Below are 25,186 nucleotides of genomic sequence, written 5' to 3'. Positions count from 1 at the left end.
GCCAAGCTGACACAGAAAATTAACCAGCATAGCCCAAGAGGGAAATGAGAGCACACGGCATGTTCTGGCTGGAGGAGGGCTGGATGGCAGGGAAGGCTGGTTTGCTGTAGAGGAAAAGTGATCTGTGGTGGGACCCTTCCCTGAAGGGGAACACATCCTTGAGAGGACCTCTCAGCTCCAGGCCCATGAAAGCCTTGGAGGAGTTGAAGACACAGCAGAACTCCCAGGTGTTCTATCAGTGCTGGGCCTGGGATGGGGGCTCCTACCCTCCTGTAATGGAAGACCCTAGTGAGAACATTTTGTTCATTTGTTGGTTTTATGAGATCCTGTGACACAGGTAGGACTTGAAGAGTTGCTCGCAAAGGGAGGGGGTGGTGCTCGGCTCACCAGGAAAGGCTTGAGAGGGACCCTTTTTATGTGGCAAAGCTGCATGCTCACTCCTACTCACTCCAGAGGGGTAAGCCTAGCGCCATATTCCCAGGAAACCTAAAGAACATGCTCCTCAGAAAGGAGGCCAGAACTTGGGGGGAGGAGTTGGAACCCCAGGAGATTTGGCAGGGATGTGGGAGCAAGAGTCAGAGACAGCACAAAGTAACACCTCGGACACACGAACACATAGGAGCCTATGGTCCCAGGCTCTTCTCCTTTGTATTGTATGTGTTCAGGCCAACGGAGTAGACACGGTCTGACAGTTTGACATTGATGGTCATGTCCTTTATTTAAACAAGAAAACACTGCATAATGTGATCACATGTTTTGGTGGGAAGAATATATGAGTATCGATGCAAGTACGTTGGAAAATAAGTAGAAGATATAAAATAAAATATTACTGTCGTTTTTAAAAAGTTAACTTGAACATCCTTGTAGATGTTTCAATAGCACACTTTCTATCATCCCATGTAGTCAGAGCTCCTGCCTTGGATAACAGCTTGGCTGCTGATGAAAGTAAGACCCGGCTGTCTTGAGTCAGAAGAGCTTGTCTCAGGTCCAGAGGAGGCCAGGAACAACGGGTACCATGACAATTAGCCATGTCATAATCCAAGCTACTGCAGAGGATCTGCCTGAAAAAGCAAGAAAACTCCAAATGCTTGAGTGTCTGGACTTTCGGGAAGGTAAGACTATCTCCCCTCTCCATTTCACCACCCACATCCCATCTATACCAAGAGGGAAAAAGACAAGGAAGGGGAAGACTGATAGGAAGGGAAGGGGAGAGAAGGAGTAAGAGGAGAGGAGAGGAAAGGAAGCAGAAAATAAAAAGAAGAAGGGAATGAGTGATACAGTAGGGAAGGGAAATGAGGGATGCTTTTCTGGGACAATTTGGGTCGCTAAAAAGTGAGAAGATTGGCCTAACCCTTCCAAAAAATGGCCTTAGTATTGTTTTCATCCTCATTGTAGATGAGCAGTCACCCTCATTTTATAAAGGACAGGGGCTGTCTCTCTTTCTTTTTCTGGATCTCAGGATGTGGTGTTGATATGAAGGTGGTCTCATGGCCAGATACCAAACTGTCACAGAGGGTCTGTGGTGGCAGGACAGTCTAGAAGAGGCATGGCAAGTCAGGTGGGAAGAATGAAGAAGAATGCCCAGGTTCCACTGTCCCTGTGTGGGAACAGAGGTGAAGAAATCAGCACAGGTAGGAGAGTAGACTAGGTCTAGGAAGACCGTGAAGAGCACTGTCCCTGGGGGCCATGGTCCCTGAGGACTGGCATGACAGGGAACTTAGGCAAATGTCGGTACCATAGGTATGAGTTATTCTGGAAGGGTATAGATCTGTATACTCAGGGATGTCGTTTCAGGGGTGTGGAAAGTACAAGACCCAGAATGCTGGGGATAGTAATCTAAATTTATTGAGGGCTCTAGTGTCTCCAGAATTGAAGAAACTGGTTTTAATTTAAGTACCATTCACTGGAGACCTGTCAGGCACTGTTCTAGAGAGGGTATCTGTACTGTCTCATTTAGTCCTCTTAACAGCATAAAGATTACTATTTTGTCTGGTATTTAAGAAGGATACAACTTAGAGAAGGGCACAACTTGGAGAAGCTAAGTCACTTGCTTAGCTATTAAGTGACAATCCCAGGATTAACCCCAGGTACCTGACTCTAAAACCTATGAGCTTTTTGCCCGATCCTGGCTATCCCACTATCAGACCCGTGTAGGCTTGATAGAGAGCCGGCAGTGATGCTCAAGTGAGTGTGTCCTCCCAAGAGACAGAGAAATCTGAAACATGAAACCCAGAGTCTGTGTTTCTAAAGAGCAGAGAGTCTCTGCCTTAGGATGAGGCCCTCACCCCTGTCCCATCCTTGTTCTTGCTCGTGCTCATCTACTTGGCCCTTCTTTCCTTTGCTGAGTTAGGCTGTCTGCCAGGAACCCTTCATGCACCTGCTCAACTGTGTCTGGTCTGCTCTTCCACTTGGACTTTTCCCCTGACAGCTCAGATAATCCTACAATCACCCAGGCCCCGGATTCTAAGACCGTGCATTGTTAGAGCAGGGTAGGAGTGCCAGCCACCCTTTGCAGGCGAGGACGATGAACTCCACAAAAGCCAGGTAAGCTTGTTGAAAGCTGGTGGAAGAGCCCGGGGTAGAACCCGAGCCTCTCAGGGCTCACAGATGCATTTGGGATCCTCCATCTGAGCAGGGGACTGAACAGGCTCCCCACACCCTTCTTCATTTCATCCAAAAGAAAACTAGTTGCCCGAGCCCCCCACCCCCACCCCACCCCCAGCTCCCTTGGGAACACTTCTTACCTAGTTTACAAGGTGGGGTGAAATAGACAGTGTCATTCTTGCTGCTCACGGGATTGCTGAGTTGGCAGGTGTAAAACGTGGAGTAGTTATTTGGCTCAACGATGATGTCAAGCACAGAATTCTGGAGCCCTGTTGGAAAGGGCTCTGAGTCCCTATACCAGGTATAGTTTATGGACTGGTTTGGCATCCTGCATGAGAGCTGCAGGTGACATCGATTGTCCACTTCCTGTGTCTTCTGGATTTCTATCTCAGGTTTAGGTACAGGATCTGAAGATCAGGAGGACGTTGCAAGATGAGACATGAGTTCATGCATTTATGAGGCGATTATGCTTTTGAGTGTTTAGCCAACAAAACACAAAGGCAGCTAGGGAGGAGCCCTGAGTGCAGCGGAAACTGGTGCCATGGAGAAGAGGCCCCTACAGGAGGAGCCAGTGAGCAGTTTGGCCCTCTGGAGGTTCAGACTGGAAGGGCTACGGCTTGGATCCAGGAGGGGGAGCTGTGCACCCAGAAACAAAATGGGGTTCTGAGTCTCTGTGGGCCAGAAAGAGCAGCAGAGATCTCCTGGGGTCAGACTTGGTATCCCAACTGTCTAAGTTATGTGAGCCTCCTTCTCCAGCACCAGCCCACAGTTGGCACCGTGGCCCACCTGCCCATCAGAAGCTCTTGGGCTCATATTCAGAGAGAGTCCTGGAGTAAGAGATACTACCCTGCCCACGGCAAAGCCCTCTCCTGGATTCATGAGAAGAAGAAGCTCATATAACCCCCAGCTCACATCAGCCGTGATGAACTGTATCTGCTAACTTTGGTATCTCGGGATTTAGCACAATGCTTACCTGATAGGAATCGGTAAGTATCTGATGAAAGGGTGGATGGATGGATGGATGGATGGATAGATGGAGCAGTTATGATATACAAAGGACAAAGAAGCAGCTTTGGAGTGAAATCAGCCTAGGTCTTGGACTTGGAGTGACATTATCGAGATAAGTAACCCCTTGAATTTCCTTCTCATGGGTAAACTGACTGTACCCCATAGAACAATGTTAGTGAGATAAAGTGACATTGTCCATGGGGCACAAGCGTTCTGTGCATGTTGGAGGTCACATAATCATTACTGCTGTCGTCTTGCCACCAGATGGAATGAAAGATAATCCCAGCATCTGCTGCTTCCTTTGCCAGGGCCACTTTTTCTGAAACCCTCTGGGCCTTTTCATGTTGCCCATGGGTAAAACACCTGCAGAATCAGTGCTGCTTTGGTGTCAAAGGATTAGATGTGCCAAGAATTGACCAGAACAGAACTCACGTCTGGCTGCAAGTGTATGGGGGGCGATGGGAGTTCCGTCTGTCTGGCCTCCGGAACGCTAGCCCCATCTTCTCTGTGAACCCCCCTGAGACTGCTGGACTTTCCCTGCATGCTTGAACTGAGCAATTTTCATACTATTTTTTTGCCATTTCCTGCCATCTAACCTCGCCTCATACATCTTCCGCATTTCACATGGCGAGCAGCATGCACTGGGTGGTTTGTGGTGGGGTTCATTTAGCTAGCCAGGGTGGTCTGGCTCTAAGATATCTCCTTGGAGCTATCAGAAATTCAAGGACTGTACTGAAGAATGAGATTTCTGGGGATGCCTGGGTGGCTCAGTTGGTTAAGCAGCTGCCTTCGGCTCAGGTCATGATCCCAGCGTCCTGGGATCGAATCCCACATCGGGTTCCTTGCTCAGCAGGGGGTCTGCTTCTCCCTCTGCCTCTGCTGCCATTCTGTCTGCCTGTGCTCGCTCTCTCCCCCTCTCTCCCTCTGATAAATAAATAAAATCTTAAAAAAAAAAAAAAAAGAATGAGATTTCTGCAAATCCCATCCTGAGGGTCATATGCCCAGGCAGGTGTGCTTACGTCACACCAGCTTATGGAATTTAAAATATCCAGAATTGTTGCAAGCTGATTGTGAAACCACTGCTAACTTGGAGTGGGCTGTGGTGGGAGTAATTACAACAGAAATTGGTAAATGATATAAATTTGGGCTTTTCTTAACACCACTGTAAGAGACTTTGAATCTTTTCCTGTTCCCAGAACCTCCCAAATTTTCAGGCCACGTGACTTGCGGGAAGTATGTGAGAAGAGGCTTCCAGCCTCTTAGAACAGGAACCATCTAGTGGGTGGATTATAAAGACACTCTTCATTTACACTGTTTTGGGGAAGAAAGATTACAGATATGCTCTGAGTATTCTGTAGAGATTTTGTGTTTATATTTTTGGTAATCATCCGGCAGAAGGAAACGGGATGACAGAATGATTTGGTTTGGGAAAAACCCCTTATTTTCATTTTTTATGTTTCATTCCCATTATCTGCTTTGATTCTCATAACACCCTAAAAGGAAGAAGTCATTATCTTGGGTAGATATCTGTTGCGGATGTCTGCCCACCCCCTTCTTTAATTTTGTCTACCTCAACACCACAGAGGTCTCCCCGGGAGCCAGGTTTCTGCCTTAAATTCTGACCCTTTGGGCCATAAGTATTTCAATCAGTACACATATTTGAATCAAATTGGCTTAATCAGTTTCTCTCTTTTAATTTCTCTTTAAATTCTGAGAATTTAAACCCAGAGATACAAAAGTCTAGACTCTAAGAGGTAAGTCATGTACATGGCAGTGATCTGGAGGCATAGTCCACAGATTCCTGAGGCCGGGAGCTCAGGGCTGGCCCTGGTTCTCTTTCTTCCTGCTGTTCAGCCCTTCCTCACTCTTCTCAGTTCCTTGAATTGCTCTCAATAGTTCTGGTTTCTTTAACAGACTTTTTTCTCTTTCTTTCTTTCTTTCTTTTTTTTTTTTTTTTTTTTTTTTTTTTTTTTTTTTTTTTTTTTTTTTGCTAAATTTACATCAAATTGGCTTCTTTTACTTGCCATGAAAAGAAACTTACCAAATATGGGCACAGAGATGTAAAGATCTTTCTCCAAGATCACACAGCTAGGAAGTGAGCTAGCAACCAACGTTTTTAACCCAGGTCTGTCTGATTCCAAGTATAATATCCTAGTCCTTATTCTCCACATATTGGTTAGGCTAGAGCCGTGAGTGGAAGTTTTTGTCCTATCCATTTTGAAAAATTAAAAAACAAAAAACAAACAACAACAACAAAAAACCCTTCCTTTAACAGCTCCTGCCCCATCCTGTGTCTCTTGTAACTTTTTCCTTAAGTCTGATGAAGTTTGTGTTCAGGTATATTATTAAGAGGAGCTCAGAACTGATTTGGGTTGATCACAGGAGAGCATCAAGAAAATAGGAAATTATTTCTATAGTTTTCCCTCTCCTCACATCTCAGATCACTAATATCAGAAGAACTTTTAAATGTCCTCAGGCTATCAACTTGGGCTCTGCTGGCCCAGGGTCACTCCCCAGAGGAAGTGGCTCCAGGGGAAATTAATGAAGACTGTCCTGAGGTTTCTCTATCCTCCTCCCAGAGAGAGCCCCCATGAACCCTAGGAAACCTCCCAGTGGTCCCTCCGGGGTCCTGGAGTGGGACTGCCCCAAACTCACCGTATACCTCCAGTCGGGTATGCCACTCCTTCTCTGTCCCAGAATCCGTCAACACCCTGAGGATATAAGTGCTGCTGTCGTTTTTCTGGACATTATGGATGCACAGATTCTGGTTTTGACCAAGACTGACCCTGCCCTTAAATTCAGAGTCGAAGAGAAGAATCTGGTTGGATTCCCATTCTAGAATCTTCTGATTGGTGGTGTAAAACCAGGTGAGTTGTATGTACTTAGCAGGCAAATTGGAGATTGGAAGACACACGTTGGTGCCAGAGATGGCAGTGACCCGATGTTCTGAAGGACCTGTCAACGAGAGTGAGAGCGCTCTTAGAAAGGCAGAGGGGCCCAGCAGGAAAAACTTCTGCCTGAGCTGGTGGGACGGAGAAGAGAGAAGAAGTTTCTGCTTGGAAACAGTAAGTATGGTCTTCACCAGGGGGTCTGACCTCTGATCAGGAATGCAGTAAAAATTGGAGCATGAGGGTGGGTATGGGGGTAGGGTGTGTTGCTGATAATCCTTCTAGTTCTTCCCCAGAAGATAAAGAAAAAGGACACTGATACTGGCCCCAACTCTCTCTCTTGCTCTCATACCAGTAGATTTTCAAATAAAATGATGACAAGTCATAGCCCCTCTTCTGGGCTTGTGTTCCCTCTTGCTTTAATTTACTTCTCTAGCAGTAGGCAGGAAGTAGAGAAGAAACAAAGTTTTAAGTGAAAAAAAAAATCTTAAAAAAAAAAATAAAGGTATGCCTGGGTGGCTCAGTTGGTTGGACGACTGCCTTCGGCTCAGGTCATGATCCCAGAATTCCGGGATCGAGTCCTGCATCAGGCTCCCAGCTCCATGGGGAGTCTGCTTCTCTGTCTGACCTTCTCTTCGCTCATGCTCTCTCTCACTGTCTCTCTCTCAAATTAAAAAAAAAAAAAAAAAAAAAAAAAAAATCTTTAAAGTGAATGGGAACCAGAGCTATTCAGTGGCAAATTATGATAGAAGCATGAAGGCATTTCATTAATGAAAGTCCTATGCTATTTTTCTGGGATTTGTAATTTTTATAGTATTTCTTAGCTTTTAAGACGTGTGATACGTTGGGTTTCTTTTCTCATTCTAACTAAATTCACTTTTGTTCCTATTTGTGTTTGCTGTTCTTTTTTTTAAATTTATTCATTTATTTATTTATTATTATTATTTTTTCATGAGGGTGCCCAAGCCTTGTTTGGTTAAGGCGAAGAAAAGAAAAGATGACAGCCAGGAAGATGCAAGACAAAAGGAGGTGTGCTGAATCTTTGTAGAAGGAGAAGAACAAAGGAGGTGGATATAATTAGGCTGAGAAAGAACAGTGGAAAGAAGCTACCTGTAGAAGAAAAAAAAATACAACCGGTACTACTCTGGCCTCCTCTACTGTCCCTCAAAACCTCAGTCATATTGTTCAACGTCATGTATATATATTCAGCTGCTCACTTTCCACAAACCTATCCTTTCCAAAAGCATTCTCTTCAACTGTTAAAAGACTGAAAATGCCTGTGTCCCCAGGGCTTTCAAGCTTCTGGTTATTAATCCTTCCCACCACCCGTCTCTGCCTTCAACAGTCTATTGAGCACCTACCCTGTGTCTAGTGCATAGGCAGACATACTCAGGCATTCCTGGTCACAGCGCTTCTGGTTGGTCCATTCCACACACTGTCTTCCCTGGGACATAACCAACTCAGTGCCCGTAATGGTATTTGAACAAGCACTATGTGCCTGGCACTGTGAGAGGCTCTGGCATCAACGATGCAGGCGGAGGCTTTGCATCTCGGAGCATGCAGCCCAGCAGGACATTCTCTTCAGGATTTTAAAATCACCAGACACAGATTCTAGACTTGTTCTCATTCTGCTACTTGCTTCCATGTGAATTAATAGAAGTGATGACAATAGATAGCCCAGATCAGTGTTTTCCAACCTTAGCACTATTGATATTTTAAGCCACTATTGATATTTTAGGGTTCTCTGTTGTGGGAGCTGTCCTTGTGCACTGCAGGAGGTTCAGCAGCATTCCTGGCCTCTGCCCACTAGAGACCAGTAGCCCTTCCCAGCTGTGACAATCAAAATGTCTCCGGATATTGCCAAATATCCCACCCCCCATTCTGGGTAAGATCTACTGACCTAAGTCATCCTTGGCAAACTCTCCAATAAGTGTCAGACATATGCTCAGGAAGATAGAACAACTCACAACTAACCCCATCTTTATTTCTCAGTAAGAAGTGAGCGCCAACCACCAGAATGATCTTTTGGGCATCAGTACACATAGGTAGTGAAGACAAGAGGAAGGAAAGCTACAACATCCTGTGCATGTTCATATCTTAGCAATCATGTCATATTGAAATGATGTTTGATGTCTCCTACCTGCCTGCCTCGATCACCAGAGTATACGCTTCCTAAAGAAAGGAATGAGTCCTTTGAGTCTAATTCACTTTCCATTAAAGTGTGAGAGTTGAGAACATGTGTTCTGAAATCACACTGCCTCAGTTCAAATCCTGGCTCTACCACTTGTTAGCTATGTAAACATGAGCAGGTTACTTACCTTCTCTGTCTTTCTTTTAGTTATGATCTCATAGAGTTCATAATGGTTAAATTTATGTGTCACGTTGACTGGGTGCCCAGATAGCTGGTAAAACATTGTTTCTGGATGTGACTGTGAGGGTGTTACTAGAAGAGATTAGCATTTGAATAGGTAAACTGAGTAAAAATGATCTCCCTTACCAATGCGATGGGCACCATAATCCATCGAGGGCCCAAAAAGAATAAAAAAGCAGAGAAAGGGCAAATTTACTTTTTGCTTGATCTGGGACATCCATCTTCTCCTACCCTTGGACTTTAGTATTCCTGGCTCTTGGGCCTTGGACTTGGACAAGGACTTACACCATTGGGTCTCCTGGTTCTTGGGCCTGCAGATTTGGACTGGAGCTCTACCAGTAGCTTCCCTGTACCACCAGCCTATAGATGACAGGTTGTGAGACTTCTCCATACAGAGAAGTACACAGTATGGGTTATGCTTCCATAATTACATGAGACAATCCCTCATAATAATCCTCTTTATATATATATATATATATATATATATATATATATATATACATACATATATATAATAAACCTCTTTCTATTTATATATATATAGATATATATATTCTGTTTCTCTGAAAAAGTCTAATACAGAGTTTCATTAATAAAATGCTTAGAATATAACAATACAAATAATCAATTAATAAAATTAAAGTACTTAGAATAATACTTGGAAGAATAGTAAGCATTCAATAAATTTAATGTATTTTTTTATTATTACTACCTACATTTTTTTGTATCCATAACACCCAGTACTATGCCCAAGTTACTAAGATGTTTAACAATTACCTGTTAAACTTATTTTATTATGCCAAAACAGTGGTAAAACAAGGACTAGACTAATGATTTTTTTTTCTAGAAATGGATGTTCATATGTGAATCTGAAAGATTGAAGAATGTGAAAGAAGGGGCCTCAAGTTTAAAAAAAAAAAATGTAGCAGCTCTTGAATCAGCTTTCACTTGTAGACTAATGGTCTAAAACTAAAGGATGTCAGTATGCACAAGAGATAACACAAAACCAGGTCACTGACGTAGGACATGTGATGAAAAAGAGGTCCCAGTACCTCCATCAGAACAGTCAACTTCCCTGACGCTTCCTTGTGGAAGGGGAAAGAAGGATGCATCTAATGAGCAAGAATGAAGAATACACAGCACATAGGCTCAAGTTATGATCCAGGTCCAGTTATATCTTCCATCCTTTCTCCTTGTGAGAATGGAATCTGCTTTATAAGGACAAAAAACTGCTTTATGAGGACAAAGAGATTATATTTGGCAAGGGTATTCCCAAGATGATCAAAAGAACTTCAAATTTTAATGTAAGGGACAGGGAGAAGCTAGGGCAGACACACAGTCGCTAATTTTGTAAGCTTCTCAAAGGCAAAGACAGTATCTGCTCAATTTTGAATCCCCACCATACTCAGTTGACATTAAGAGTTTTTTTTTTTTTTTTAAGATTTTATTTATTTATTTGACAGAGGGAGATCACAAGTAGGCAGAGAGGCAGGCAGAGAGAGAGAGGAGGAAGCAGGCTCCCCGCTGAGCAGAGAGCCCGATGCGGGACTCGATCCCAGGACCCTGAGATCATGACCTGAGCCGAAGGCAGAGGCTTAACCCACTGAGCCACCCAGGCGCCCGACATTAAGAGTTTAGTAAACAATGGCTGAATGGACGACAGTGACAAAACGTATATGTAAGTGCTCCCGGTCTTCTTGTCATAACCTCCTGCTGGTCAAAAACATTTTTCATATTTTTACTTTCCACTCAGCTTCTCCCTCTTGTTTACTTCTTAAGACCCATTTGGACTGATGAGGCAGGGAGGAAAGGAAGAGATAAGCAAATACCAAGGTTACTCAAGCTGGTTTAGGAAATAGGGCTGTTAGCACATTGGGGCTCAAAACTGTAAGACTGTCTGGGCAGCAGATGGATGGGACAGTTTGAGAAGACTAGAGAGGACAGGAAGGATGAGTGTAGGAAGTGTTGCTGTAGTTTTTAAATTGGATTTCCTTTAACATCTTTTGAGAGACTGTAAGTAGAAATCTGAGTTACTATTTAGTTACTTATAACCAATGAACTGTATTTCTTAGATATGAAAATGTGCCCAAACTGGGCCAATGGGGCCCTGTCTAATGGCTGGACCCTGATAATAATAAATGAATAAAATCAATAATGAATGAATAAAAGATGATTATTAAGAGGAGCAGTGGAAGAGGTGCCCAGGAATTCTCAAAAAAACCCAACAACATAGAAATGTATTGAATTTGGCATTCAAGTTTTCAGATATCAAAAATCAATGCAAAGCACCTAAAAGAAACCTTAAAATATTAATCCAACATCCTCAGAAGGGCTGAGATCATGCCTGAAAACAGAAAATGGAAGAGTGAATTTTGTTTTGAAATATCTAATGAAAGGGTAGCCTGGAAAAGTAATAAAAACCTGAAGATAGAAGCAATAGAAAGAATGCTCGACTGACCATTTAAAAAGAGGTAATAGTCTTCTGAAAGAATTCTACAATTCATTCACAAGTTAAAGAAGAAATATGGATTAATTTTACAAGTATAGATTGCAAAATTAATGTGGAAATTAAGTACTATAATTTGGGATATCAAGATGGTGGTTTAGTCTGCTAATTGTCTACTAAATTCAAATAAATTGATATCTATAATATATTTATGGGGTGTTTTTGTTTTTAAAGTAAATTGACAAAATTTTGATTCACCTTCCTCATAACTGCATATGTTCAAAGGCAGGAGAAGTACCTGTAAAGAAAGTTAATTCTACCAGGAAAAAGTATTTGGTTATGTGGATGCTTAGGATAAAGTAACTGTGTTTGTGTGCAGTTTACAATTAAAAAATGAAGCAGCTCTTTCCTGTGCCTAGCCATGCTTCCTGTCCGTAGAAAACCAAAACTAAAATGGGGAAGCAAGGAAACAGAACAAAGAAAGTGATCATTTCATATCAAAGGGTCTACCCAGCAAAGCGAAAGAGGTCCTAAAGAAGTTCTCATCACTTTAAAATCAAGTCACATGGCATCTAATAGAATTATTAAGGAAGAAAAGACATGAGTTTTAAAGATATAAATATGGAGTTACCAAGAGCTCTCTGATGGTATCAACCATTTACCTAACTTGTACAACCTTTTAAGGAAGTAATATTTAAAACTGAAGTATAATTGACATACAACATTATATTAGTTATAGGTGTACACCATAATAATTCAACATTTGTGTATATTGTAAAATGGTCACCACAATAAGTCTAGTTTGATGACTTTCTGTAGTGTTATGCTTAGATTCTCTTCTCATTATCTTTTGTAGACCTATCATTGATTTTTGTTTTGTGTTTAACCTGGTTAACCATGAGGTTCACATATGACGGGCTATATATATAACAGTCTACTTTAAGTGCAAGTTAAGCTTGATTGCTTTCTAAGACCCTGCATTTTTACTCCCCTCTACCACATTTTATGTTGTTAATGTCACATTTTACATCTTTTTATTTTGTGTATCCCTTAAGTAATTATTGCAGTTACAGTCATTTTTTACCACTTTTCTCTTTCAACCTTCATACTATATAAGTGATTATTCTGCTACCTTTACTATATATTTACCTTTACCAGTGGGACTTTTACTTTCATACATTTTCTTCACATTAAAGAAGTCCCTTTCACATTTCTTTTAAGGATGGTTTAGTGAAGGTGCACTCTTTTAGCTTTTGCTTGTTGGAAAAGTATCTCTCCTTCAATTCTGAGTGGTTATCTTGCCAGGTAGTGTATTCCTGGAGGGAAATTTCTTACTTGCAACACTTTGATTATATTATGCCACTCCCTCCTGGCAAAGTTTCCACCAAGAAATCTGCTGATGGCCTTGTGGGTGTTCCCCTGTATGTAACTAGTTTTTTTCTTGCTGTATTTAGGGTTCTCTTGTTACCTTTAACTTTTGACATTTTAATGTCTTGTTGTGAGTCTGTCTTGGAAATCTCTGGAATTCCTGGGTCTGATGTCTGTTTCCTTCCCCAGGTTAGAAAAGTTTTCAGTCATTATTTCTTCAAATAAGTGTTCTTCCTTTTTCTCTCTCTCTTCTACTGGGAGACTTACAATGCAAATATTATTCCACTTGATGTTGTTCCATGAGTCGCTTAAGCTATCTTCACTTTTTAAAGTTCTTTTTTTCTTTTTGCTGCTCTGCTTATGTGAGTTCCACTGCCCTGTTTTCCAGTTCACCAATTATTTGTTCTGTGTCATCTAGTCTGCTACTGAACATCTCTAGTGCATTTTTCAGTTCAATTGTCACATTCTTCAGCTCTGTGACTTCTGTGTTGGGTACTTCCTCATATTTTCTCTTTGTTGAAGTTCTCACTGTGTTCATCTGCTTTTTTTCCTGAGTTCAGTGAGCATCTTTATGACCATTCCTCAAACTCTTTATCAGGTTACTTATCTCCATTTTAGTAAGGTTTTGGGTCTTTTTTCCCCTGGGATTTTGTCTTGTTCTTTCCTTTGGAATATATTCCCCTGTTTCCTCATTTTGCTTTATTTTCTGTGTTTTTTCTATGTGTCAGGCAAAACAACTACCTCTCCTGGTATTGAAATGCTTGCCTCTGTAGGTGATGAATCTCATTATTTAACCGTGGTTAAAGTGATTGTCTCTTGCACTCTCTGATTACTTCAGACCCATGGAACCCAGAAACACAATCCCCCTGAATCACCAAAGAGGGTGTTCAAGGGGCATCCCTTGTGTGAGCTGTTTTTGCTTGCTGATTTGGAGGGACTATGGGGTGGGAAGGGAACAAAACACCAGCCCACTGAGGAGGCAGCATGGTAGGGTAGAGCTGCATCAGTAGCACAACAGAGCAGGTGCTAGCAGTTTAGAGTGAGAGTGCAAAATTGGCACCTAACAGCACTAGCAAGCTAGAGATAGAACATAAAAATGACACCCACTGGCATCTCCATTCCTGGATAGAGTCCCAAGAGACTTTGTCTTTGTGGGAGACCCTTTAAGATCAGCAAATTAATCTCCTTCACATATGATATAGGCTCCTTTCAAATGGTGCTTTTGTGTGGAGTCGTAGAATGAGTGAATCTGCATGTGAGCCCTTCCAGAGTGGAATCTCATTCCCTACAGTCCTATGGTTTTCCTGGGTATAAGCCCCACTGGTTTTCAAAGCTCAATATTTGGGGTAAGGCTTGTCTCTCCAGTGCAGGTCCCAAGTTGGAGTTCCTGATATAGGGCAAAAAACCCTTGTTCCTTCAGAAAGAAGTTCTATATTTGTGGGAACCCTTTCCAATGGTGGATTGCCATGCCTAGGGTGGGCTTTTGGTGATACTGCCTCTCCTAACCATCTTGATGTGGCCCTTTTATCCTTTGTTCTAGAGTAGCTGTTCAGCTAGCTCACAGGTTCTTTTCAGAGAGAATTATACTGTGTGTAGTCATTGATTTGTGTCCATGGAAGGAGATGAGTTCAAGATCTTACTACGTTACCATCTTGAACTGCTTCCTACCTTAAGGAAGTAATTTGGCAATAGAGATCAGAACCCCAGATTTTGTTATGGATGACAAGAGTACTATTTCCTAAGATGGGAAAACTAATGAGTTTACTAGGCCAGACTGCAATGGGTCAAGAACTCAGTTGAAGCTGAGAGAGAAGAGAGAACAAAAGTAAACTGTTCTAAGACATTTCAGTGTGAATGGAAAGGAAACTAGCAGGACATTTTGTAGAGGGACATGAAAGGTAAAAAAGAGTTTTTTTGTTTTATTTTTTACTTTTATTTAAGAAGGAAAAGATAAGCTTTGATAGGTCAAGAGATGGAGCCAGTGGAGAAGGAGACATGGAAGAGAAAGAAGGTGACCAGTGGCATTGGGCTAGAAGAGGTTTAGAGAAGAGTTAATGGCTCAGGTCTTGCCTGGAAGAGGAAATACTTCATCCTTTGAGGGAAAAGAGAAGGAGGAAAAGACAGCTGGGGATGTAGAGAGTTTGTAGTTTAGAGGTGGTAGGCAACAAGTTGAGAGGTTCTCTGCTTAATGATCTCCAGTCCCCATTTTTTTAGTGAAATAAGAGGCAAATTCTTTGCTGAGATCCCAGCTTGACAGAAACAATGATTCACAACTTCCTTTCTCCCTCCCTTTTCCCTTCCTTCTATCTATGCATATGTCCATACACATATACATATGTACATCAATTTATTCGTTTATTCACTCTTCTAATAAATGTAGAACAAACACTTACTATGGACTAGGCTCTGTGGTAGGCACCATGCTAGAATTAAAGAGACATAGCTCCTTATCTTAAGGAGCTTCCATTCTTGTGGATACAGACAATTAACCACTATTGGTGATAAGTATTAGGATAAGGAAAATATGGAATACAAAGGGAGCATATCACTTGAATTTAGAGGAGTCAGGAGTGGCTTCCATAGAAAGTGTGAGTGGGAATTAGTATAAGTAGAGATTAGCCAGGGAAAGGTGAGGACTGAGAGTAATCAATGTTCCATCTAGAGGAGAAAAGTATCAAGTGTTCAGAGACCACAAAAGCAAGGTCCACTTAAGGAAGCAGAAGTAGTGCATTTGATTAGAACACCAAATGGGGGAAGGTAGTGTAAGGCCTATTTAGCCCCACCTCGATTGAACAGCCATTTTTTTGTTTATGCAGTAAAACTTAAAATGACCCTGCCCCCCACCCCCAGGAGAACTTACTTAAAAGCAAGTCTGGGAAACCAGTCTCAGGTAACAAAGCCCAAATACAAAAGTGGGTCAGGTCAGGTGGAGATAACGGCCCAAATGCAGGGATGAGTCAGCTCAGGTGTAGACATCCAATCATAAAGTGCACTTACTATCTCCCTAAATACCAAGGAGTGTGGACCCCACCTTCTGGGCGCCTTTTGGGTGCCAATTCTGACCAAGGAGCTAGGCTAGTTCAAATAACTACTATGGGGTGAATTGTAGTTCAATTGGCCACCCGTGTGTGACCTAGCATGACTGTGCAGCTTTCTCTGTGTATTACAATCTCATTGGCCACCTGTGTGTGGCCAGGCTCAACCACATGGCTGTTGCTCTATAAAAGTTGGTCTGTGAGACAGGGAGGGTCGCCCTCTCTGTAAGGTAGGGCCCCAACTGGTCTGTTTGATGGTCAGTTTGATTCTTGATGCTTGGCATGAAATAAAGCTTTGCTTGACCTTCACTTTGTGTCAGTCTCACTCCTTTGACCATGGACCCATTATTGGGGGATCCAACATTGGGGGCTCATCCGGGATTAAACGAGGAGAATTGAGCCAGCATCAGAATTTCTGAGAAAAGCCTCTGGAGGTAAAATCTTGGGATCCTGTCTGCATGTCTGGTTGAGGAGCTCCAGGGTATGGCCCACCGGGGAGAAACTGGATGCAGCCATGCTCCCCAGGACTGGAGTGGATGCAGGGATGCTCCTTCCCTCCACTGGTAGATTGTCAGGGGGTTCAAGTCCCCCTAGGCAGCCAGGGGGTTTGAGTCCCCCTAGGCAGTCACCGGGGGTTCGAGTCCCCCTAGGTGGTCAGGAGATCAAGAAAGTCCCCACTGGTGGCAGGTTCTGGGTAAGAACTGCTGGGCCTGCGGTTGTCTTTGTCTTGTCTTTTTGTTGTCTGCTGTGCTGTTTGTTGTGTTTGAAGGAATGGGGCAAGCAAAGAGTAAGGGTAAGTTAATGGCTATAACTGGAACCAACTGTGGTTAGTCTAACACGAGACAGAGACTTTAAGGAATATTCCCAAGCAGCTGCCAAAACTCCCTTTGTTTTGGGGACATTCCTTGCCCTCTCTGGCCCGACGTGGACTGCCTCGCCCCTCCCTCTTGCTGTCAGGAAAGCATGGCGTCTGCTCCTCTCTTGGAGCTGATGAGCCCTAGAACTGGGAAACCTTTCTATGCCTTCTGGTGGCACTTTGTTCTGTTCTTCATGTTGGGAAACAAGAAGAGCACCCCCCTGGACCTAACACCCCCCACTCTGGATCTTCCCATCTGGGTCTAAGGTAAACATTCAAAGCAGAGTGGACCCAGGTGGACGTAAATCAGTATTTGAACTAAGTTAAGTTTGTTGGGTTAATTAGGATGAACATGTCTTTTGAGTTAACAGTAGTAAATGTGAAACTTCAGAGTTTTTACTTAAGGTCTATTAAACTCAAGTTATTTATGTTAAAATCTGTGTTAAAATCTCTTAACAAAGAGATGAATAAATTGGTTAATTGTGTGTCTCAAAGTTTTAATGGGTAATTGTTAAAGTAGCTTTCAAAGACTTTGATAATCTGAAACTTTAAACCAAATGGGATAAAATGCTAGAGCACTTGTTGCTAGAACTAGGTTTGTGCTTTTGAAATCTGTTGGTAAACATCTTTTGTGCTTAACTGAATTCTGTTGTAACAGCTCATGATTGGTTAATAGTCATCATTAGAGATTGAGGTGTTTCCAAGAAAATGTAAATGGTTTTCTCTTCGCCCACCCAGACTCAGAAGGCTTTTCCTTGATATGCTAAGTTACTCAGGGAGTACTGCTAAGCCGATGATAAACCTTGGGTTACATTTGGGTAAATGCTGTAACTACTCTAGAGGTTCTATACATTTCCTAAAGTTTTAATGTTTTGATAAGGGTCCTCGCTTGATATTTAACCATATCTATTCTGAGTTTTTGTCATTTGTAATTGTTTTAATTCTCTTGTAAGATGAATTCTGCCCTAAAGGAAATTTATATGGGAGACTTTCGGGACAAATACAGGTCTTTGATATGTTAAAATCCTGGAACTGAAATGGGTAAGAATTTATAGAAGTAAGAGCTGCATTCGGACTAAACCAGAATCAGTAACACGGGACTAGATGAACTGAAAGGTTGTAATGTTGTGTCTCTTAATATTTTGTCTTATTTTAAACATGACTGGTTCTGTAATGTTTGCTCTTCCAGACTAGAGAAACTTTTTCTTAAGTTATCTGTTACTTACAGAGATTTAAAAGTATTCATTTGTAAATGAATCAAGGCATTCAACTTTTCTCTCTATCTGAACTCTCTGAAAATCAAAAGGTCTCAGTAAGTATTCTTTCTTCCATGGCAATCAGTCATTTGCATAAGTTCAATAAGAATCTGTTCTCCTTGTAACAGGACACCATCAGAAACACTGGTTATTTTACCAAGGCTTTGACTGGAATGTCATATTTAAAAAGACTCAGATATGATCAGACAGCTTAAAGGAACTAAGGTTAACTTTATAAAACCTGGAGCCGTAAAGCCCTTAGAAACTGTTGGCCTGATACCTTGCTTACAGAGTTCCCAGCAGCCTCACCAGGTGAGTAAAGAATGTCACTTCCTGGCAGGATACTTTGGGAACCTCAGGAAGAGGAATTCACCAAAATTGACAGGTATTGCAGGCATGTCTTGTGGCTTGGCTTCTATGTGGGTTGGCTTCTGGCCTGGAGAGGCTACTAAAATTTCAACCTAGAGATTCATTATAAGAAGTTCCAGCAAAGCAGATTCTAAAAGATCTATATGAACACTCGCTGTTCTTGCTGAGCTTATGTAAATAATTGGCCAAGTTTGTTAAAACTGGACTTGTTTTTCAAATGAATTAGTCCTGATTTGGCTATCTCTGGAAATGAGGGTTGGTTTTTTTTTTTTTAAGATTATATTTATTTGACAGATAGAGATCACAAGTAGGCAGAGAGGTAGGCAGAGAGAGAGAGCGAGAAGGAAGCAGGTTCCCCGCTGAGCAGAGAGCCCCATGTGGGGCTCGATCCCAGAATCCTGAGATCATGACCTGAGCCGAAGGCAGCAGCTTTAACCCACTGAGCCACCCAGGTGCCCCAAAAATGAGGGTTTTGAATAAGAAAGAAAGCACAGCTTTGTCAGAGCCACGCCACTTATTTAGGCTTTGATCTCCATGAGGGAGTTCCTTGGGATGATGGGCTACTGCAGGCTGTGGACACTGCGGTTCATGGAGATGGTGCGACCTCTCTACGAACTGGCTAAGGGAGGACTCACTATGGTAGAGTGGACAGCTGAGGCAGAAGGAGCATTTCGGGAATTACAAACAGCCTTACTGCGTGCCCCAGCATTGACCATCTCAGATGTTACCAAGCTCTTCCACTTGTATGTGAATGAAAAGGCAGGGGTGGCCAAAGGAGTTTGACTTGGACTCGGGGGCCTTGGCAAAGGCCAGCAGCCTATCTTAGCAAAAAAAAAATAAATAAATAAAATAAATAAATAAATAAAAAAAACTAGATCCAGCAGTGGCTAGGTTCCCCCCCTTGCCTCCGTAGAATGGCCATGGCCCTCCTGGTCAAGGATGCAAGTAAATTAACTTTGGGTAAAAATCTCATCTTGACCACCACTCATGCTATTGAGGGCCTTCTCCAGACTCTACCAGAGAAACGCCAGAGTGATGGGGTATCAGGCCCTCCTTCTCAACAAACTGAAAGTGACTTTCTGGCCCCTGGCAGTGCTAAATCCAGCCACGTTGCAACCAGAGGAGCTGGCTGACCACCCACACGACTGTGGGGAGGTACTAACCCAGATCACAGGAATAAGGCCAGATCTCAGAGACACTCCCCTCCCAGATGCGAAGATGACCCAGTTCACAGATGGGAGTAGCTACATGGTCAATGGAACAAGGTATGCGGGGGCTGCGGTGGTTTCTCCTGAGCAGGAACCTGGACAACAGCCCTGCTACATGGAACCTTGGCACAAAAAGCAGAGCTGATTGCACTCACCAAGGCACTGCAGATGGTCAAGGGTAAGAATGTCAACATCTATACAGATGGTAGGTTGGGTAGAGGCTTTTTCTGCCAAACATGAGATGGCAGGAGTGGTAGCCAAAAAGCTACTACAGGTTTGGGTTACCTCTTGAGATCAGGTCAGACAAGAGCCCTGCATTTGTGAGTTCCGTCTTGCAGGCATTGGCCAAGGCTGTGGGCACTAACTGGAAAATACATTGTGCCTACCGACCCCAAAGCTCTGGTCAAGTAGAGAGAGAATGAACCAGACTCTTAAAGGGACCTTGACAAAGCTAATTCTGGAGACTGGCAGTGGATGGGTGGATCTCCTTCTCTTCGCTCTCCTCAGGGTGCAATGTGCACCTTACTTAAACAAGGTGACCCCATTTGAAATAATGTTTGGGAGACATCCCACCCCCCCACTCTGCCCTCTGCTACAAAAGGTTGCCCTAGCAGAAAAGACTGATCAGTCTGTACTCCAGTCACTGCAGGCATTGCAGTCTGTCTTGGAGGAGCCATCGCAGAGATCAAACTGCCTACACTGGGACAGAGACGGAGGTGGAGCCACATCCTTGCCAACCCGGGGACTTGGTTTGGCCCACCAAGTGGGAAACGTGGAGCTTGCTGGAAGGGACCCTTTGCTGTCATCCCGACCCACCCCCACGGCAGTGGAAGTTGAGGGCGTCGGGGCCTAGATTCACGCAGGTCACATCAAACGAGCCAAGGATGAGGACGCCCCCCAGAGATGGATGCCGCTGCGATGGACCCTGCCCATCGTGGACTAAAGCTAAGACTCAAAAAACAATGAGTTCATTGAGTTCCTTGTAGCTCCTGTCGTTAAGGTATAGGTGGGAGATATAGACAATTGCAAAACAGAGGAAGACTTGACATACTATTTCTAGGAAAAGGGAGGCTCTGCTTAGCCCTAGGAGAGGAATGCTGTTCCTGGGTAAAACACACTGGAGTCATTAAGGACAGTCTGGCAAAATAGGACAAAGAACTGGCTGAAAAGTCAAAGACTTGACTAATCTCCAAAGAAAAAGGGGGAATGTAAGGGCCTATTTAGCCAGAGCAGCCCCACCTCGGTTGAACAGCCATTTTGTTGTTTATGCAGTAAAACTTAAATTGACCCTGCCCCCCACCCCATCTCAGGGAACTTACTTAAAAGCAAGTCCAGGAAACTGGGAAACCAGTCCCAGGTAACAAAGCCCAAATACAAGGCATGAGTCGGGTCAGGTGGAGACATCCAATCAGTAAAGTGCGCATACTGTCTTTTGGGTGCCAGTTCTGACTAAGGTGATAGGCTAGTTCAAATAGCTACTATGGGGTGAATTGTAGTTCAACTGGCCACCTGTGTGTGACCTAGCATGACTGTGCAGCTTTCTTTGTGTGTTACAATCTCATTGGCCAACTGTGTGTGGCCAGGCTCAACCACATGGCCTTTGCTCTATAGAAGTTGGTCTGTGAGGCTGGGAGGGTCGCCCTCTCTGTAAGGTGCGGCCCTGACCGGTCTGTTTGACGGTCGGTTTGATTCTTGATGCTTGGCGCGAAATAAAGCTTTGCTTGACCTTTGCTGTGTATCAGTCTCGCTCCTTTGACCATGGACCCATTATTGGGGGACCCAACAGTAGGAAGTGACCACATTATCTAGTGCAGGCTTATGCTCAGTGTCTGCTGTAATTCTTGTCCATTATGATGACCATTGATGAGTTTTTAAAAGAAGAGTAAAATAAACATCACCATTTAAGAAAATTTATACCAATGGCAGTATGGTAAATACTAGACAGAAGAACTGAGTTTTTTAAAAAAAGAGCTTTTAAGCAGGATAGGAAACAATTCTAGTAATTGGATGAGAGAAAATAATGTCTTGATTTAGGACAGATGGTTTGATCAGCCAGCAGAAGTGGGTGGAATTAGATATATTCGAGAGACTTTTTGAAGGTATAATTAACAGGACTTACTCACTGGAAATGACAGGCAAGGAAACGGAAGGGGGTAAGGATGGCTTCCAGAATTCTGGCTTCAGTAATTGGACACAGAGATATCATTTGTTGAGAAAGCAAACAGCAGAGGAACAGCAGATTATAAAAATGTTTTTAAGTCAGTAAATTTTTGATACTCTTTCCATCAAGAGGTGGTACCTCCATCCTCTCTCCTTGGTGATGGCCTCAATGAGTGGGAGACAGCAGAAGTATGACTCACAAAGTGAGGTTAGAAAAGACCATGTGAAGTCTGCCTACTTCTGTCAGGATACTCACCCTAGGAGGTTTGGCTACCATGTAAGAAGATCAGACAAACGGTTAGTGTAGTATTACTCAGCCTAGGCACCAACCATGTGACTGAAGAAACCTCAAAGATGACCTTACGCCCCACCATGATCTGGCCACACACACAGGAGATACTGAGCATAGTCTGCCCCCTCATTCGTACGCAAAATAAGTGATTATTATTATTTTAAGCTACAGAAATGTGATGGCTTATTTCACAGCAATAGATAGCCAGAAAAAAGATGATGAATCAGATTTGGGGCATATGTTTGGAGAATCTGGAGATGTTTTAAAAGCAATTAAAAATTCAGATCTGAGGGTAATGAGAGAACTTGGGGCTCTGAAGTTTACTTATGTCCTTCCCAGGCCCTTGTCTGTCTCAGATTATGTGTGTCACATTTTCAAAGCAATTCCACCTTCTTCATTTGATTTGATCCTAATAATAACCTCTTGAAGAAACAGGAATCATAAGGGGCTCCTGGGTGGCTCAGTCATTAAGTGTCTGCCTTCGACTCAGGTCATGATCTCAGGGTCCTGAGATCAAGCCCCAAGTCAGGCTTTTGGGGGAAGCCTGCTTCTCTCTCTCCCACTCTCCCTGCTTGTATTCTCCTTCTCTCGCTATATCTCTCTGTCAAATAAATAAATAAAATATTTTTAAGAAAGAAAGAAAGAAATGGGAAGTATATTATTATACCCATTATAGAGTTGAGAAAGCAGAGGCCCAGGAAGCATTTATGATTTATAGAGAATCCCATAGCCTGGAACCCAGACAAAACAAAGGTCTTCTGATGCAGTACATGCTTCTTCCACTGCACTCTGCTAAGTGCTATGAGCAGAAGGAGAAGATGCCCAGTAGTGGAGGGAACCTAAAATCAGAGCGCTGAGAGACAAGCCTGAGGAGGGATGAAAGAAGAGATTTAAAAACGCTTCTCCGATTTTTCCACAAAAGCACCCTTCCCCAGGGAGGAGAGTACCACTAAGACCCCCAGGAAGATCTAAACATAGAGACCGAAAGAAAGTTCTTTGAAGTCTTTCATTCATATATTCAATAATTATTTATTGAGCCCAGGCTAGGTTCCAGGCACTCTGCTAAGTTTAGCACTGTATGTACGTGGTCTCTGTCCTCACGTCCTCTCAAGGAGACACTCAAACAAGCAATTCACCATCGTAACCTGGAGGCTTAACGAGGAAGTCTCATAAGGATGGAAGCCTACAGAAGGGCCAGAAGGAGAGGATGGTGCAGCGAATCCTGGGCAGAAGGAAAAACCGAGCCATAACAGAGAAAGCACCTCCTTCAAGGCAAACAGCAATTAATAGGGGGGGAGTCCTAAACTGGGGATAAGATGACCATCTGTGGGCATTATCTATGCATGAAAAGATTTAGACACATGCCCTATGTCTAGAGAAAGTCCTGAAATACTCCAGTTCTCTTAGCAGTACTCTCTTTCCCCAACAGTTGGATTAATATTTCACATCAGCCCCCACTCACAAGGCCATATCCGTGTTCTGAGTTGAGTCAGTGCCATGGAGCCCATACAGCTAGGAATGTCCTGAAGGCATCGTGTGTCTAGATGTACACAGTCATCAACCAGACCCAAAGTACTGTCACCCGGAGAGTTCCTACAGCAGTGGTCAACAGGGCATGACTGAGCATGACTGTCTCCTCTTCCCAAAAGTTACTCCGTAATTTTATGATGCTGTGTTGGTTCCCCATGCTTGTTCATTTTTACTCTCCCCCCCCCGCCCCCCCCCTTAGTGGTGAGCACTAAAGCCTTCAACATGAAAAAGACCTGAGTATCTCTAAAAGGGAGTAGTGAGAAAGGCAATAGCTTAACTCCCACTTCTCAGCTGACGTGAAAAAAAAAAAAAAAAAAGGTACTGGAAGGTGAACAGCTGTAACAAAACGGAGAGCTAACTCAGTCCCTGGGTACATGAGGGGGACCAGGACAGCCCATGGCAGAGGAATGACCCTCAACGCTTAACAACTAGATGCTGAGAGCTCCTTTGATACTGAGGTGCCTCGGGCTTCTACTCAGACCCTCATTCAGAGACTCTAGAGAAAGCAATCCTCTCCGGGTTTTCTTTCCTACAGTTTAGGTGTCTCTTTGGGATCATGACAACATCATTTACCTTTGTTCAGGACAAAACCCCTTGCATCAACAGAGGTCTGAAGAATGCTTCAGGGAGCACAGCAGACCGAGCAGAGCAGAAAACGTGGCAGCCATGAATGGGCAGCTTCCTCTTATTCAAAATGCAAAACAAAAGGAAACATCTTCCCGGACCACAAAGCATGGAACAAAAGCAGAGGGGCTTCCTTCCCCGTCTCCCTGAGGTCCTGTTTTTTGTCATGATCCCTTGGGGAAAGAGAGAGGCTGATTTTCCAAGGCTCAGAAAGTTTCCCCAACTCGCCACAGCCCTCCTACCGGCACAGAAGTATCTGCTGCCTGGAGCCCACACTCCCCTTTGAGGACTAAACCCCACCCCATAGCCCCTTTCCCACCTCACCCGAGCCTTCAGTGCACAATCACATGCACACAACTTGTGTGAAGTACCTTGAGTGCTGGTTGGCCAGACCAAATGAAACAGCAGTAGAAGTTCCAGAGCCAGACACGGCTTCTGCCTTTGGGAGCACATGTTACTTCCCAGGAACACTGGAGACAGGTGGGAATCAGGCTAAGAAGAGACCAAGGGCTCCAGAGCCATTGAAGTCACAGTCCAAGGTGAGAGGAAATCTCACTGACCTTTCTGATGCTCAGCAACTCATGGGTGGAGCCCGGAGACAGAAAACAGGAAGGCCCCGTATCTCAGAGCACTACGGAAGCAAAATGAAATTAACTTTTTTTTTTTTAAGTTTTTTTTTTTGAAATTAACTATTTTGTTTGAATATGCAGTCGGTTCTGTTTTCTGGAGAGAGGATCCGTAGCTTCTGTTGGATTCTCGGAAGGGTCAGTGCTCAGAAAAGATTGAAGTCCAAAAAAGAAAAGAGAAGAAAAGATTAAAGTCCCTCGGTAGAGAATATCTAATTTTGGTTTCCCAGGCAGGAGTCACCCTGATTAATGCAGAACTTAAAATTGGAAGGTACCCACCGAGCCTGCAGGCGATTTGTGGCCTGAGCCAACCCCAAATCATGAGAGGAATAGGTCATATACAAGTGTCATTCAGAGCAGAAAATCTAGGAAACCAAATCTCCCCCACCCTTGGGCTCCTCCTCCTTCATGATAAAGTCACTGCTTTGGACCCTTACACTGGCAGAGCTACTGAACATTAACAGAAAAAGCAAGATTACTTGGCCCAGAAGAATGGATTTCCCAGTCTTGTGGTCTAAGAAATTTCAGGCCCATCCCTCTTGAAT

General features: G+C 43.4%; 1 protein-coding gene across 2 annotated transcripts; it reads right to left on the bottom strand.

Annotated features, from left to right (window-relative positions):
- Nucleotides 1-686: 686 nt before the first annotated feature.
- On the bottom strand, nucleotides 687-24,793 carry CD48 (CD48 molecule). Of its 2 annotated transcripts, none has more exons than XM_059413508.1 (4): nucleotides 24,387-24,793; nucleotides 6,268-6,567; nucleotides 2,745-2,873; nucleotides 687-1,061 (listed from the first exon to the last, which is right to left on the bottom strand). In XM_059413508.1, exons 1-4 carry the CDS (start codon nucleotides 24,466-24,468, stop codon nucleotides 982-984), a joined length of 591 nt encoding a protein of 196 aa, XP_059269491.1. In that variant the 5' UTR covers nucleotides 24,469-24,793; the 3' UTR covers nucleotides 687-981. The 2 variants fall into 2 exon arrangements, with proteins under 2 accessions (XP_059269491.1, XP_059269490.1); XM_059413507.1 differs by having other exon boundaries at nucleotides 2,745-3,011; nucleotides 24,387-24,775.
- Between the last annotated feature and the right edge of the window lie 393 nt (nucleotides 24,794-25,186).

The sequence above is a fragment of the Mustela nigripes genome, chromosome 10, assembly GCF_022355385.1.
Source record: "Mustela nigripes isolate SB6536 chromosome 10, MUSNIG.SB6536, whole genome shotgun sequence".
Taxonomy (NCBI): domain Eukaryota; kingdom Metazoa; phylum Chordata; class Mammalia; order Carnivora; family Mustelidae; genus Mustela; species Mustela nigripes.
This window is presented reverse-complemented; position numbering and strand designations above follow the sequence as displayed.

Bases quoted from the DNA above. Each gene is read 5' to 3' on its own strand.
- CD48 (XM_059413507.1), bottom strand. From the start codon at position 24,468: ATGTGCTCCCAAAGGCAGAAGCCGTGTCTGGCTCTGGAACTTCTACTG. The intron at 3,012-6,267 runs GTGAGTTTGGGG...CCTGATCTTCAG, and splicing joins TACCCGACTGGAGGTATACG to ATCCTGTACCTAAACCTGAG. The intron at 1,062-2,744 runs GTAAGAAGTGTT...TTGCTTTTTCAG, and splicing joins CACCCCACCTTGTAAACTAG to GCAGATCCTCTGCAGTAGCT.